The sequence below is a fragment of the Dendrobium catenatum genome, unplaced genomic scaffold (genome assembly GCF_001605985.2).
Source record: "Dendrobium catenatum unplaced genomic scaffold, ASM160598v2 fragScaff_scaffold_1639, whole genome shotgun sequence".
NCBI lineage: Eukaryota > Viridiplantae > Streptophyta > Magnoliopsida > Asparagales > Orchidaceae > Dendrobium > Dendrobium catenatum.
The window spans coordinates 2118012-2135388 of record NW_021320101.1 but is presented as its reverse complement, the minus strand read 5'-3'; the positions used below and the strand labels follow the sequence as shown (position 1 = coordinate 2135388).

Here is a 17377-nt window from a genome sequence, read left to right as displayed (position 1 = left end):
GAGAGAGATACCTAAACCTAAACCTAATAACGCCTAAACCTAAACCCTAACCCTAAACTCTAAACCCTAAACTCCTAAAACGCCTAAAACCCTTTAAATTAACCCTAAACCCTAAACCCTAACCACCGCCTAAACCTAACAACCCTAAACCCTAAAACCCTAACGCTAAACCCTACACCTAAAAAAAAAAAAAAAAAAACCCTAAACCCTAAACCCTAACCCTAAAACCCTAAACTAACCCTCAAACCCTAACCCTAAAACCTAAACCCTACCCTAAACCTAAAAAAAAAAACCCTAAACCCTAAAAACCCTAAACCCTAACCCTAAACCCTTAAACCCCTAAACCCAAACCCTAAAACCCTAAACCTTAAACCCTTAAACCCTAAACCCTATACCCTATACCTATACCCATACCCTAAACCCTAAAACCCTAACCCTAAACCACCCTATAACCTAAACCCTAAAACCCTAAACCCTAAACCAAACCTAAACCTAAACAAAAACCCTAAACCCTAAACCCTAAACCCTAAACCCTAAACCCTAAACCGTAACCCAAACGCCTTAAACCCTAAACCCTAATCCTAAACCCTAAACCCTAAACGCCTAAACCCTAAACCTAAACCCTAAACCCCAAAACCTAAACCTAAAACCTAAACCCTAAACCCTAAAACCCTAAACTAACCCCCCTAACTAAACCCATAACTAAACCCCCTAAACTAAAACCCCCTAACTAACCCCGCCTAAAACCTAACCCTAAACCTAAAACCTAAACCCCTAACTAAAACCCCAAACTAAACCCCCCCTAACTAAACAATAAACTAAACCCCTAACTAAAACCTAAACCTAAAAACCTAAACCCTAAATAACTAATAAATAAAACCAACTAATAAATAACTAAAAAAAATAATAAAATAAATAACTAAAAAAAATAACTAATAATAAAATACCAATAAAAACAACTAACTACAACTAAATCCAATAAACTCATTATAATATAATAACCTAAACCTAAATAACTAAACCTAACCTAACCTAAACATAATAATAAATATTAAATAAAAATAAAACTAAATAATAAATAAAAGAATAACTAAAAATAAAAAAACACTAAACCTAAAAAGGCTTAATACCCTAAAACGCCTACCAAAAAACCCTAAACCCTAAACCCTAAACCCTAAAAAACCCTAAACCCTATACACCTATACCCTATACCCTAAACCCTATACCCTAAAACCCTATACCCCTAAAACCTAAACCTAAACCCTAAATCCCCTAAACCCTAATCCTAAACCCTAAACCCTAAACCCTGAAACCCTAAACGCCCCCCCGCCCCGCCCCCCCCCCTAAAACGCCTAAACCCTAACCCTAACCTAAACCCCTAAACCCGTAAACCCTAAACCCTAATTGCCTAACCCTGAAACCTGAACCTGAACCCTGAACCCTAAAATACTCCTTTATAATATCGATTTTCAACTAGATATTTCCTAGCAACCGAGGCCTAGTCTGTTTTGTCTGGGCCTGAAATTCAACTTGTAATGGCCTTCCAAACAAAGAACCAATAGCTGCAGAATTTTTATATCAAAAAAAATGGCATTCTCAAATTCGGTAAAGATAACCAAACAGGACATATTGGGGATTCCACATGAATATCAAAATCAATGGACCATTTAAGAAGTCGCATTTGGCTATTTCTAACAAAATATGATCTTCTGGATTCTGGTTCTGTTAGTGAAACAGAATTGTTGGTGGGAAAGAACAAAATTTTTCAGACTGTCTACAATACTCGTGGTAAAAAGAATTCTGCAAAGAATTATAAAAAATCTAAGTCTATGGCTAAATCTCATTCTTTTCATAAATAATGATCAATTTTTAAATCTGGAATGTGAGAGGGATTGGTTCTCCCTCTATAAAGAATAGAGTTAGAAATCTTTGTCGGGTTCATTTTATTGAATTTATTGTTATTCTTGAGCCTATGATTAATAATTCTAAAATCAAGCATAGAATTAAGAACGCTCTTAAGAACAGTTAATCTACCACCATAAGATAAAAATTGAAATTCCCAAGAAGAAATTCTATCAATCATCTTTTGAATAATTTCATCAAGAGATGAGATTTCTTTAAGCCTCTAAAAATCGGAGCACCTAAATATTTAAAAGGCAATTTTTTATGAATAAAATGAGTAATGGAAGAATTCTATTTTATCTGACTAAACACTAAACCCTAAACCCTAAACCCTAAACCCTAAAACCCTATACCCTAAACCCTAACTAAAATAATAATAATAATAAACTAATAACTAATAACTAAATAAACTAACTAAACTAAACTAAACTAATAATAATAAAATAATAATAAATAACTAAACTAAACTAATAATAACTAATAACTAATAATAATAATAAATAACTAAATAAACTAAACTAATAAAAAAACTAACTAACTACTAAAACCTAATAAACTAAACTAAACTAAATAAAATAAACAAAACTAATAACTAAACTAAACTAATAACTAATAAAATAACTAATAAAATAAACTAATAAATAAAATAAACTAAACTAAACTAAATAAACTAAATTAATAAACTAAACTAAACAAACTTACTAATAATAATAAATAAACTAATAAACCTAAAATAAATAACTAAACTAATAAACTAAATAATAATACTAAACTAAACTAAAACTAAACTAAACTAATAATTAGACCTAAACTAAAATAAACTAATAATAAACCTAAACCGGCGGCGAGAAGGATTGCTGCCAGAGTTACTTTGAACTCGAGGTTACAGCACGAGCGAGCTCCGGCGTTGCCATGGCCAAAATCTGATTTTTTTTTTGTTTTTTCCCAGTTCTCAACCATGGTGAAAAATACCGGCCGAAGCAAGTGAAGGACGTAACCCACCAGGAAGAGGTTATTCGCATTCTTGCCAACACCCTCGAGACCGCCAACTGTCCTCATATGCTCTTCTATGGACCTCCTGGGACGGGTAAAACCACAACGGCTCTAGCCATTGCACACCAGCTATTTGGACCTGAACTGTACAAATCACGAGTTCTTGAACTGAATGCAAGTGATGATCATGGGATCAATGTTGTGCGGACAAAAAATAAAGGATTTTGCTGCTGTTGCCATTGGTTCTGGTAATCGCCAAGGTGGCTATGTTTGTCCACCTTATAAAATCATTATCTTAGATGAAGCAGATTCAATGACTGAAGATGCTCAGAATGCTTTGAGACGTACTATGGAGACTTATTCAAAAGTCACAAGGTTTTTCTTCATTTGTAATTACATTAGCAGGATAATCGAACCACTAGCTTCAAGATGTGCAAAATTCAGATTCAAACCTTTAACCGAAGATGTCATGAGTAGTCGTATCATGCACATATGTAATGAGGAAGGCCTCAGTCTAGATTATGAGGCTCTTACAACTTTAAGCTCCATTTGTGAAGGAGATCTTCATCGTGCCATAACATATTTGCAGAGTGCTGCTCGCTTGTATGGGTTTTCAATTTCATCCAAGGAATTAATCAGCATTTCTGGGCTGATACCTCAGGGTACTGTTCAGGCCCTATTTGCAGCTTGTAAGATTGGGGAGTTCGACACAGCAAACAAGGAAGTTAGTAATGTGATTTCAGAGGGATGTCCAGTATCACAAATGTTATCTCGGTTGTTTGAACTGATTTTTAGCTCAGATGACATATCTAATGTACAGAAGGCACGAATATGCAAAAGGCTGGCTAAAGCAGATAAGTTTCTAGTTGATGGGGCTGATGAGTACCTGCAGCTGATGGATGTAGCCAGTCATTTAATGCGTACCCTTTTTGACATGCCCCAGGAGATACAGTTTGATTAGATGTTGGAGAAGGTTGGCAGTCAACTTTTTTTCTTTTGCTAGGGACTAAGTAGTGCTCCTTTATATATAGTATAGTCACATTTATAACCTGCAAATCAAAATTCCTCAGGATGAACTGATAGTCCTGGAGTGTTAATCTAGAATTGGTGAACTGTCCTTGCAATCTTTTTCTATTACTAAAGCTTCAATCAAAAAAAAAACCCCTAAACCCTAAACCCTAAACCCTAAACCCTAAACCCTAAACCCTAAAAAAACCTTAAACCCTAAACCCTAAACCCTAAAACCCTAAACCCTAAACCCTAATCCTTGAAAAACCCTAAACCCTAAACCCTAAAAAAAACACTAAATCCTAAACCCTAAACCCTAAATCCCCCTAAACCCTAAACCCTTGTCCTGCAAATACACCTCCAAACCAATTCGCATCTATCCGTTTCTAGTAGCATTCATCTTCCAAAAGGTATGCCCTCTCCTACAGCAAATACAACCTGACATCGCTCCACAAGCACCGATCTTGCTCTTTCATTTTTCAACCGGCAGATTTCCTCTCTGATTGCCAATCATATTGCCCTAAATCCTATCTCTCTTCTGTTTCTTTACGCCGTCAAATTCTTTCAATAAATGATTTCAACCTTCTTTTCCACTTGCTTCAACACTCACTAATACATAATTTCTTTTTTTTTCTTGCAGGTCTCACATCTCCATAAGTTTTTCTTCATTGTACCCACACCTCAATCAAGGGGACTTAAGCCTAGCTCATTCTGGTAGATTCGCAGCTTATTCCAGAACTGATCTTCCTCTGCAAAATTGCAAGTAAGTGGTTTAATATTGTTTTTTTCTTAATTATTTGCTTTTTTTATTCATACTTGTTAAAAAAACTTTTACTGCATAGTCATCTGTAATTCTTCTATAAGATATATTTTTTCTTTATTGCAAAGTTTTTTAAATTTCACAACTATTAAAGTCATTTTATCAATTAAAACTGATGCTCGGTCCATCATTCATCATTTCACCATTTATAATTTGATCATCACCATCATTCTTTACACAATCTTCAAAGCACAAAATATTATAGGTTGTATTGAGTTTCTCTTTTTTTGTAAGTGATGTGCTATGCATGTGCCTTTTTCCATTTATTTCCATCCCTTTCCTTAGTGGTTAGGTTGTTAATGGTTCAAGGATTTCAAAAACTCTTGATTCTATGCTTGCTTTGGCAGTATAATTTTTTTTTTAAGTTTTAGGTTAAGGGTTTACATTTGCAAGGGCTATTGCTTCATTAGCTTCTAGGTGGTTTGGTAATTCTTCCCTTGTTGTAGTGGTTTGCCTTTCTTAAAAATCTCTTTTACTGACTTTAAGTACATTTACTTGTAGGTGATTGCATTTTTAAGTTGAGAAACACTAATATAATTCGACTTATTACTTGCTTTAGCCCATTTAAAATGAAATTGTGCCATTTCAAATTATACAGGGTTGAAAGTAAGACCTTATAATGCTCCATAAGTTGTAAATATAGTTTATTATTTTATAATTTGATATACTTATCTGAAAGAAGAACCACTGTCATTAATGAATATTTCAAATGCCCTGAAAATGGGTGAATTGTTAGCTGGGGTGTCCAAACATCATTCTTATATTCATGTATCATTAACAACCGATAATAATAATAAATAATGGCATGTACACCATGTTACAAATATTTGTTAAGTTTATTATAACACACTTTACTAACTTACTAATATATAGGTTGCCTAACAAAAAAAAAGGGAAAGCAAAAAGAAGGAGGTGCTCCAGCAACATGGGAGATGGAAACCACATTAATCTACTATGACATCTGCATTAAAGAGATAGAACTGGGAAACATAACAACTACTCACTTTAGCAAGGAAGGGTGGCGAAACTTAACCAAAAATTTTAATGAGCGCACAAGTCGAGCCTATGATCGTGCCCTATTAAAAAACAAATGAGATCAACTCAAGAAGGAGTGGAAGCTTTGGAAAGATTTAATGCGAGGTGAAACTGGAATAGGATGAAACCCGTTGAAAAAACAATTGAGGTGAAACTGGAATAAGATTTAATGGCATGTACACCATGTTACAAATATTTGAAAATCAAATTCCATATATAGGGCGACATTATTCACCTACACAAAATGTGATGGCAGTCTGCGATTTTAATATGTGCTTTACATTTGTGGCAGCTGGATGGGAAGGTTCAGCACATGATGCCCGTATCTTCAAACATGTTCTAAGGAGTCCGACATACAATTTTCCTACACTGCCATATGGTAAATTTTTATTAATAAGTGATAATTTTTTATTACACATATATAATATTTAAGTTTATGAAAAAACTAACATATCTGTTAATAGGTAAATTTTATTTAGTTGATGCTGGATATCCACTGCAACGAGGTTTTCTTAAGCCATATCCAGATACGCGATATCATATACCTGATTTCCGACGAGGAAGTCGAACTACTACAGGCTATCGCGAGGTGTTTAATATGAGGCATTCCTCGTTAAGAAGTGTAATAGAACGGGCTTTTGGTGTATGTAAAAAAGAAATGGAGAATTCTACATGATATGCCTAACTATTCTTTCAAAAAACAACGGCTTATTGTAGGGGCTACAATGGCACTACATAACTACATAAGAAGACATCACTCAGGGAGTGATCCAGAATTCGATGAATGTGATGCTGATGAAAATTTTGTTCATCCGGAGGCACGTGAGTTCCGAGTTGAAGAAGTTGAACCCTTAGGAAGTACGAATTGTTCTGTAGAGTTGCTTGATGGCGAAGGTGCAAAGGATATGGCTAAAGTTAGGGAGACAATTGCAATGCAATTATACAGTTGTAACATGTATTACATTTACCTTAAAGTTTTTTTATATTTAAATATTTTATAAATAAACATTAGTAAAGATGGTAGAAATATAATAATAGTAAATGATTGATGATATACTAAAAATATGTTTTTTTTTTATTTCAGGTTTCCTGATGAAAATTGAGAATCGATAAATATGAATTGCTCCAAAAGTAAAGCATGAGAAGACAATAGTTTTGTTTTATTGTTGGTAGATTTTTTTTTTATGTACTTTGACTTATTTATTTGACTTTACATGTAATGAATTGAGTGTTTAAATGATATAAGTTGTTGTTTTATTTAAGAAGCAGTCTCTTAAAAGTTAAATGTTGAAGCATTTATGTATATCATGTCGGCAGGTAGTGTTATGTCTATTATGTCTTTTGCAAGAAGTGTTAGTTATGGAAGCAAGAGAAATGTCAAGATTGTTGGCACTTGATTGAATTGATGTCAATTTCATCTCTCAGGGGACGCAGGTCCCTAAAATGAAGCAAACTTATACAGCAAAAGATATGGAGGATAAAAGGTTTTCCTCATCTACATGGCACAACAATCTTCGCATCTCTGAAGCAGATCAATCAATCATCAGGAATTCATACTTCACATCATAGCGGAAGATGAGTAAAGGATTCAGTATGTGCATCACTTTGTATTGTGTAAATAGAAAGAATTACACAAAGATTTGAAAGCGACAACTAATGGGCATAAAATTTGAGAAGTACGTAAAAAGGAAGAATTGATATACATAACTTTCTATCACAATTCTCAATATATATATTAACATTGTATTAAATTAAAACTATAGATTAGGATTAATTTTATTTTCTTTTTAATTTTAATAGTCTAAAATATATATATATTTTTTTGAAATATACACTGGCTACTCATAGAGCACTATTTTTTTTAACAAATAATAATGTGTATATTAATTTTTGAACTAAAACATTTTGTTCCAAAATTTTGTTACTATCATAACATGATTTGAATTTTTATTTTAAAAATTTGAACCATCTCTACAGAAGATACGAATATTAGAAAATGAGTAGATGAGCCATATTATATTTTTAAAAAATATTAAATAAATTTGAGTTTAATGTATGAATAGTTTTGTCATTTATAATGAGAACGTTAAAATTGTTAATTGTACCAAACACCATTTATCTATTTTGAAGTTTGAATAAGCACATAAAAAATTATTTAACCAAACAATATTTTATAATAACTCAATTATTTAAAATTGTTAATTATACCAAACACTATTTATCTATTCTGAAACTCCACTTTCTTCACAAACCCTTTAAAATAAACTTTTTCAAGAACATTATTTCTGAAAGAAGATTATTTCTGAAACTCAATTTTCTTCAAAAGTTTTGAACGAGTAAAAACTTCTCCGCCTTCTTCGACGACTGTGGGGTCGGAAGTCACGACAGGTCGCGGTTCTTCAGTTGGATCGGAAGTAACGAAGAGACGGGAGGGAACTCGCTCGTTGCGAAGATAAGCAGTCTCCCTTTCGCACGCTTCTTCGGCCAAATCCCCTTAATCCGATGGGATTCATTTTCCCTCGCGCCATGAATGCGTTAAATCCGCCGAACCGAAGGATTTCGTATATCTGGGAATTTTCCTTCAACGGCGGCTTACATTTACCGTGAGTTTTCGTTTTGCATTTTTGGCCGATTGGCCGGATTTAGCTCAATTCCGCCTCAAATCCAGCCTAAATCCTCCATCCAAACAGTCCCCCGTTGTTGCTTGTGGGTCCTGGGGCATGATTATTGGACAGTATCATAAGGTGCCGCTTCTGCCGCAGTCTTCTTATCTTCGACTTCAGTCAAAATGCTCGGGATCTTTCTATTCCTTCAACTTAACTTGCTGCATGCCTTATCAATCTCTAATCTCCACAACCCAAAACCCTCCGCCGTCCATTTACTCCAGTCTTCACACATGCTCGTCGCCTTCCCCACTCGTGGAGATCGGCATACTCGACAACGCTGGATGTAGCATCTCCGGGAACGGCGGGAATCGAAATGGGAACAAGAACAACCCTAGGTCTTGGTGGTGGTGGTGGAATGAGAACCCTTACCCGTTTCAACCGGATGATTTGAAGAATCAATGCATCAGAGTTTCTGCAACGCTCCTTGCCTTCTTGTGGTGCGCCTATCATGCGCTCCCCACAGCTGTAGCCTTTGCCTCAGCTACGATGACTCCTTGCAACGGCGCGACTGTGTGCGAGGTAAAAGGCGGCAAGTGGACGAGGCTGTCACCCGATTCATCGTGCGATTCCTTTGTTGTAGAGGGCCGAGAGCGAGGCTTAAACACCTCTTTTAGCTTGCTAGGTCCAGGAGTTGGCGTTGATATCTTTTGGCAGCGATGCCAAGATCTCTTCTTTAGATTGATGCTGCCGGAGGGATACCCGAACAGTGTCAGTGCTGACTATATCGAATATTCTCTCTGGCGAGCGGCCCAGGGAATTGCCAGTCAAATCAGCGGCGTTCTTTCAACTCAGGTTCTCTGCATCCTTGGCTGCTTATTTCTTATTGAAAATTATCAAGTTGTTGTCCTCTCTTATTTGTCTTAGATCATCACTTGGTCTTTATTTTTAAACAAAAATCCACCCAATCTGCTCCTGACATAGTTGTAATTGCCATTATTATGAAATGCCCTTTTAGAATTAATTAGTTATTGTGGGGTTTACTCTCTTCTATTTTTTGTCCTAGGGGTAATTTAGTAATCAAGTGATCTTGTTGTTTTTTGAGATAGCTTGTCTATATATAGGCTTTCCTTTAGAGAGTTATGTTAGACCGGTCCACTGGACCGGTCCAGGCGGGACCGGTTCACGGGCGAAATCGCAAAAATAGCGGAGAAAACTTCCACCTGGGCGGAAGCCGCGGGAGACGCGCGCCTTGCGGGACGGTTTCGGGAAGGAAATTTGAGGGAGTTTAAGAGGGAAATTGATTGCAGGGACGGTTTAGGGAATTCCTTCTGAATTGTATGCATTAAGTAGTTGATTTTTCTAGGGTTTGGTGCATCTTGAATTTGGTAGAAATTTGAGATCTCTTATATTTAGATTTTCTTTGGGCTTTAGCGGCGTCTAGAGATTTGGGAGAGATCGATCATCCTCTCGAATTGAGGATCAATTGTATCTTTGCTGTTTTCTTCTTCTTCTAGTGAAATACAAGCTTTTATGTGACTTTTCTCTCAGTTTTCCTGCGATTTCTCACTGTTTTCTTGAGAAAAACTGCTGTCCACTGTTGTAAACAGCAGTTTTCTGCTTGTTCTACTTCAGTTTTTGCTAGGAACTACTTGAAACCAAGTATTTCCTATCAAATTGGTATCAAAGCATCGTTTTTGGGACCGTTGGCGGCTGAAATCCTGAAATTTCAGCGGGAGTTTCGTTTCCGGAAAAAGATCTTCGTGAATCTTGAAAAGAACGATGGCCGGAAAGAAGGTTGACATCTTGGAAGACGAAGTCGGTCAATTGAAAGCCGATTTGGAGTAAAGATTCTTCAACCTTCAAAATCAAATCACCTCAAACAATGAAAGGTTGGAGGGGAAGTTCACCGCAATGGAGGAAATGTTGAAGAAACTACTTGAGATGAAAACCAATATGGAGACATCGAAAGTAAGAGAGACCGCCGACGGCCATGGCATGGGAGGAAATCCGAACCCCTTGCAGGGGAGGAGAAATTCGGAGGTGGAGATTCTAGAGGAAGAGAACGACATGCCTCCGCTAGAGCCCCTTTCGACGGAAGAGATGAGTATGGGATATGACAGAAGGGGGGATGATTTTGGTGGGAGGAGAGAGGGATCTCATCGTCGAGGTGCTGAATTCGAAAGAATTCAGCGTCGAGGGGGGAATTTTGAAGGAAGAAGGGAGGAACGTCATCGTCGAGGTGCAGAATTTGAAGGGATTCAGCGTCGAGGTGATGATGTTGAAGGGAGGAGAGGTGAGTATGAAGAGGGGTTAGAGTATATTCGTCGGAGGAACGATCAGAACAATTGGGGAACGCCTCCTCTGAGGGGAATGGGAGGCTATCGAGGATACCTGGGAGATTCCAAGGTGAGGAAATTGAAGATGCCCATTTTCGAGCAAACTCCGCGGGTCCGTTCCGAGTGGGTTGTCGGCCGCACGGTAAAGGAATAAGAGCACCTCGGCGACATATTATTGGCTACTAGAGCCCGTCAGGTTACATGACTAATCAATTTCTTTCCTTTTAGAAGTTATGAAGTTTTTGTAATAGGTTTATGGGATAAAAATTTGGTTGTGAAAATACTAACGATTTTACTACACAGGTTGAACCTACGGATTTGGCGAGCTAGAAACTATGAGAGATGGAGAGAGTTGAGAAACTAGAGGAAAAGTTTATAGAATTGGCTCATGAAAATTATAGACTCAATTGACAAAATGTTCTAGAATCAGTAAAAGGTCAAAACGATCCTTCAAACTATTCCATCACTTCTCTATTAAGGGTTCTAGAGATCGCTAAGATGTTAGAAAATTGATAAAAAGTATAAACGCGTATATAGAACTCTCGGACAATGCTACTCGCTTTTCTAGACAGCACACTAAATGGTTGAAGGAAGAATGAGGTTGAAGCCTTGGCGAGTACTTTGGAGCAAGTTTAGTAAGTTAAGTTGAATGAAGGCGAGTTGTGTCTTGGGCGATTGCTAAGATGAAGAAGACCAGCGGTTGTGAGCTTGGTGATGTCGCTAGTGATGTTAGTGTGGAGTCCTAGTGACCTGAATGAGAGGAGGCAAGTGAGTGTTGTCGTTGGGAATGGAAAGCTCCTCGTTTGATGGTCTTGACAAGTTAGGTCTGATGGTCCATGAGTAGTCACATTCGATGGAGCCGAAGGTTTGGTGAGGTTGGTTGCTCTAGATGGTAGCAAGCGCATGAGGCTAGCTTTGAGATACGATGCGACGAAAGACTGATGTAAGTGGGTCAAGGCACGTGATGAGTATCGGGTTTGCTAGCTTTGGTGAGGATCCTGATTCGCCTCCGTATAGGGAGAGCTCTTTTGGTAGGGGCCGAGCAAATCACTATTGATCACTATAGGTGAGTTCCTTGTTGAGTGTGAGGCGAGTTCTCCCAAGTGGGTTCTCTTTGAGCGGCGAGTTCATCGCCCTGGAATCCTTCAAACTACCTTTTAAACATATTATAAGGAAAGACTGATGTTGAAGGTACATACGCAGTTTAGGTTGAGTTAGGGAAGGATTTTTGTTCTGAGGTGAATTCCCAAATTTGGAGAGGTTGGAGGAGAAAGGTGTTCATGGTGGGAGTACGGGAATACACCATGTAAATAGCTTGGCTTCTCACGTTCTTCTCTGGGTGGATGCCTAAGGGAGAGAGCCATATTTATGGTTGGGTCACCTTGGTCGCGAACTGGGAAATGTGTTTGTTTTGCAGAAAACCTGCAAGAATTCTAGTCCAACGGCAGTGGTCTTCCGAACCAATTAGGGAAAGATGTGTGCGGAGGGCAATTTTCTTATGCTACTTCTATCTCCGGAAGCTTGATTCTCACAGACAGTAGTAAATTTCCATTAGAAATGGGATCTGTCTAGAAGCTGAACTTTCAGTTTGCTGCAGAGCTAGGATTAGCGTGTAGAGATGGTATTCTGCACTCTAATGAGCAGAGCAAAATACCTATTTTTGTTCTTTAAAGCGCTCTAATTCGAATTCTTCCGCTTTCTAATCAAGTTTTTTCATTTGATTTTCTTGCTTTTTGACGTTGCTCTTTTCCTGGCAAATCAAATTTGTGCAGGGATGCTGCCTACTTTTCTGACTTACTTTGGTATGAAATGTAAGAAAATATGTAAAGTTGCATTATATGAGACATTGCTTATATCGCAATGCAACAGTTGGTGGTTGGATTTCACCAAGATATTTGTGAGGGAGAAGATTGGTTGTTGAAGCAAATTGAATTACGTGGGTGCAAGACCTATTTCAACCTAGCAGCAAGATATAATATTCGGAAAGAAATCCTTTGCTGTATTGTATTAGTCTTCTAAATGGCTTATGTTTTTGGTGGTTCTGTCCTTTGTTTTTAAGGATTTCATTTGCCCTTATTTTTAGTGCACCTTTTTATTGGTGTCAATTGGTCTTTCTTTGAACAAATAAGCAATATATCTAATCTCTACATGCATGCTTTATGGATTTGCGATAAGTTTAGATTAATTAATTTGAATTAGTTAAATTGACAGGTTGAAAAATATTGGTTAATATATTCTAATCACCATTTTTATTAATCATAGAGAATAACAAATTGTAATATAGTGTCGACAATTTCTACATTATATTTAAATAGCATGAATAATGTGACTTTTGATTTGCAGACAAATTTAAATAAATATTAAGATTATTCTTCATGAAATATACACTAAATTGCCAAAATATCTCAAGACATTATATTAATTAACACAGAGGCAAGCCGCTCATGAAGAAATTGGCATGGGTGTAAAGATTTTTAAGTCATCCTGATGTCGAATTTGGTGTCAAGTACTCCTAGAGATTTTTTTTTTTTTTGTCTGGCTTTAAATGATGAAGTATTGTCTTGGCGCATTAGACTATTGATTTAAATTTTAGTCTATGAATTCTGGCAGCAAGATTTATTATGAATATTCTTGTTTTCAGAATTTTAAGTTTAAACCAGATATCCGGATAGACTTTTAAGTTTTAAATTGAAGCCAACTAATTTTTCAATTGCTAATTTACAACTTATTTTTGAACAATTCCAATTAATCATGAAACCAACCCTATTGTGACCCGAATAACCCATAAAAAATTTTAATCATAAAATATTAAAATGAAGCTCATGGAGCCATGACTTTTGTGGGTTTTAGATCTTTGGTTGCCTTTTTTTTCAAACACTATCCTTCTCTCAACCATGAATGATTCCTATGGAGAAATTAGGACGTGAGACTTAGAATACATATCAGTTCCTCATCCAAATAGATGTTTTTTGACGAATTGTTGTACCAACCATCCCATCTCTCCAAAGAGCGTACAACATTTATTGAGCCAAATGATGAGGCCTCCGCTTTGCTAGTATCATTCATGAGGCGAAAGCCCATTATCTAATGCTCTCCAATCATCCTTCCTCTCTCTTGTCATTTGCGATAATTGAGTGTGGACATATTGATCAAAAAGTTAGTAAGATTGAAATGGGAGAAAGAAAACGCAATGAAATATACTAGGTTAAACATTTCTTAAAATGGTAAAAGATAGCCTAATATGATTTAATAAATTTTGCTTATAGCAGAAATTGAATCAGGAAATTAAATTTGTAATTTAAACGGGAACTCAGGATCTTAAATGCAACAAAAAAACAATCAACATTCGATAAGATAAGATAACTGCGACAATAACCATCTTAAGAGACATATACCATAGATGATCCCTTGTATATGACAGTTACATTATAAATCATAAATGAACATTGAATGAACTTTATGTAGAACACAAATGATTGAACAATAATAATAATCGCAAATTTAGCTTAGGAAGGCTAGTGAGTGAGATCTACAACATCTAAAATCTACTTTCCATAAATTAAGATATATTGTAGAGAAACCCATTTCTGAAGATAAAGACTAAAGTGAGAAAGTCAAATTAAGAATAATTATGGAAGTAAGATAAAAGATAGATGGAAACCAAGTAAGGAGGGAGAATTGGATGCACTTCTAATTCCATGTCGGCGAAGTACTAAATGGTTCGTGGCAAGTTAGATAATTGAATTAGCATCATGAACACTTTAATTTTAACTTGTCATATGTATATCTAATTCAACATGTATCACACAAATGGTTTTTTATTCGGGTATAACTAATATTGAATTTTTCCCTTATGTAGGTCCAACTGAACATGAGGCACAATAGAGATCCTCCCCAAAGGTTAAAATTTATCGGGACCATCTTATCTTGAGATAGCATCATACTAAATAACGAATGGTTGTCCAGACTTTAAACTACCCATCTATGGCGGATAGGTGGATTGTATCCAAAAAAACAATAAAAAAAAAGTTCCAAAATGAATGAATGATCCTTAGTACATCCATTTTACTTGGAAGGGATTTTAAAGTGAGTGCCAAAGGGAGTGTAAAATTGAGCAACCCTGATTTGACTCATTAGACCTCGAATCATAGCTACCACTAAAATAATCATACATCATAAAACTTATAATATATTCAGCATTCAGAATTATTCCTCCTATACAAAATTTTTAAAGATGTTTAAAAAAATATATCTCTCACTTTTTTCTATCAGATGATTCATTCATTATTATCTTTTAATTTCTCTCATTTCATTTTATCATTTTATTATAATATTGTTTGTTAATCATAATCATTTTCCCTCTTTAATAATAAATGGTTGGCTCATGAGCCATCTCGAAATCATAGAATAAAGCTTAACCAAAGTGACTCGAGCTCAACTCGACTTGTTTAAACTCCTACTTTACTCTTGTGATTCTTTTAATGATCAAATGGAGTGTTATCTATAAAAGGTGGTTTGTGTGTGGAGTGCCCTTCGTTTGGCATTACCAAGAGGAAACTCATGTGCGGATATGGATCTACTCTTCATGGTTAAGACAAATATCAGGCTCTTACACTTATACCATTGATATAGTATGGTAAACCCAAGAGAAGAAAAGGGGGGCTTGTAAATTTAAGAATATAAGTGCTTATAAATGAAATAATAATCAAATTAATATAAAAATAACATAATAATTTGTTGATAGTTGGCCTCAAGGTTTTTTTTTTCATATTTAGAACTTCTCTCATATTATGTTTCCCTTTGACACCCGCTTGCTGCTTCCTAAAACTTCTTTGCTCATTGAGTGGATTGAAGACTGTCACATGATCAGACTCTTCTTGACAAGCTAGTGTTATCCATTAAAATGTTATAAAGTAACACAAAATAACTTCACAAGACTAAGCAAATCTAAGTTCCTAAACAAAAACAAAAGAGTTTGTTACGAACATTTTGGTTGTGAAGAAAGATTACGCACTTATGTGGAAGGCCTTGCACATATGATTTAACTAAATTACTTGGCTTCTGGTCCTTTGATTTACACTTTTGTTTGAAATTTTATGAGAGAAAATTAGGGAGTTTTATTAAATTTGATTTTTAGCTTTTAATAGTCTCAAATAGGTTTGTATTTATAATTTGTCTAAAAGCTGCCTTAAAACATTTTTCGCAAACGGCTTCAAATAAATGGAAAAATATGATTAATTAATAGTTTCCATGTATGTATAATAGTAATAGTTAACCATGTAGATCAGAATTAGCAACCTATTAAATTGGTTTATGGAGACCTGGCAACTTAAGAACTACCTGCAAACCTTTAGCGATGGTTTGTAATCTGGCCTAGAGTGATGCATAGGGTTTTGGTCACTAAAAAAATTTAATGACAACTTTTGTAACAAAGTTTTGGTGGTGCTAATACTAATTAGAAGAGACATGTTAAACTATTGTAATAGCTTTTAACTAATTGGTCTTGGAATTTTGATGTCAATAATGTTTACCCTTTCTAAAATTTATTTTGATCGTCTGCTTAGATCAATAATAGAGTGATAATTCTATTTAAAACATATTTTAATAATTGTAATAGAATTTCTTAAAATTAAATTGAACAGGCCGTCATAAAATGGGTTAGATATTTTAATCAATTATCTGATAAAAAAGAAATAAACCCATGACTTGTCATTATTTTTTTATTAATTTTTACACCTCTCCTAACTCGACATAAATTTTATTAATTTTACTCCTCTTTATACTCATTTGGATCTATCTCCTAATTTTGATCATTTCAATTATCACGACCATTGCATCCTATAAATCTTTTCATCACTTGTTTAATACATTAGTTCCTTTGGTGGTCTTCAATGTAGGGCTTCTATGCTTCAGGTGGTATACGTGAACTACCTACTTCATAAAAATTCACCCCTCAAGGTTTAAACCTACAGAGAAGATAATACTTTTTGTTGCTGTGCAACAACGCATTACTTTTTTTTTTTGGCAAGAGTTGTTGGTTCGTCCTAAAGAATAACCCCCATTTATTTTTTATATAGGTAATTGGCCTCTCGATTGCACCAATCGAGTTATCGATGTTAATTTTTGCATTGCCTCTTGTTTCCCTTTGTATTGATTGACTATCTTATTATTGTCTGGATATGATTAACTTGTTTTTGAAAGTTAGCTTGTGAGACCCAAACATCAACAGATAGTATTTCCCTATTCAACTTCATTTGTTGTATAATTATATTTTAGGGATACTTGTACACACGAAATTAACTATAGCAATTCTTCAACGAGTTGGTAATTGGAAAATCATTGCTAATGATCTTGATGAAAAATTTTTGAAAAATGTGACACATCATATGGCATTTGCTTTCCCAACTAGGTATATATGATGGTAATCAACAATTTTAATGAAGTTGCATTGTTGCCTTTACATTCTTATGTAGGTGATCCACACTGCGTGTATGGCTACTAGCTCATCTTTTGGAATGCATGTGTTACATGGGTTTCAATTAATGACTCCAATGAGTCATATTTATCATATAAAAAGTTTTAAAAATGTTAACTCATGAAACTTTAAGTTAGGTATTTTGTTAATTCTATTGACTTAAAAATTAAAATCAAGTTACCTTGAAGTTAATGGCATATAG

The 17377-nt window shown here is 35.4% G+C and overlaps 2 protein-coding genes across 3 annotated transcripts in view; both read left to right on the top strand.

Annotated features, from left to right (window-relative positions):
* Nucleotides 1-2851: 2851 nt before the first annotated feature.
* LOC110110673 (replication factor C subunit 2-like) lies at nucleotides 2852-3894 on the top strand (the record flags this gene model as incomplete). Its single annotated transcript, XM_020842265.2, is given in 3 exon segments — nucleotides 2852-2863; nucleotides 2865-3105; nucleotides 3107-3894. Coding segments are annotated over 3 exon segments (1003 nt in total), but the record flags the coding sequence as incomplete, so codon positions are not given.
* Nucleotides 3895-8046: 4152 nt separating this feature from the next.
* The window catches only part of LOC110110569 (protein root UVB sensitive 1, chloroplastic), a 58142-nt gene continuing 48811 nt past the window's right edge, over nucleotides 8047-17377 (top strand). The window contains exon 1 of one of the 2 annotated variants that reach the window (XM_028701151.1): nucleotides 8047-9216. In XM_028701151.1, the coding sequence (XP_028556984.1) occupies nucleotides 8479-9216 (738 nt within the window). In that variant the 5' untranslated portion in view covers nucleotides 8047-8478. The remainder of the gene's footprint in view (nucleotides 9217-17377) is intronic. The other variant, XM_020842098.2, reaches the window with a different exon arrangement.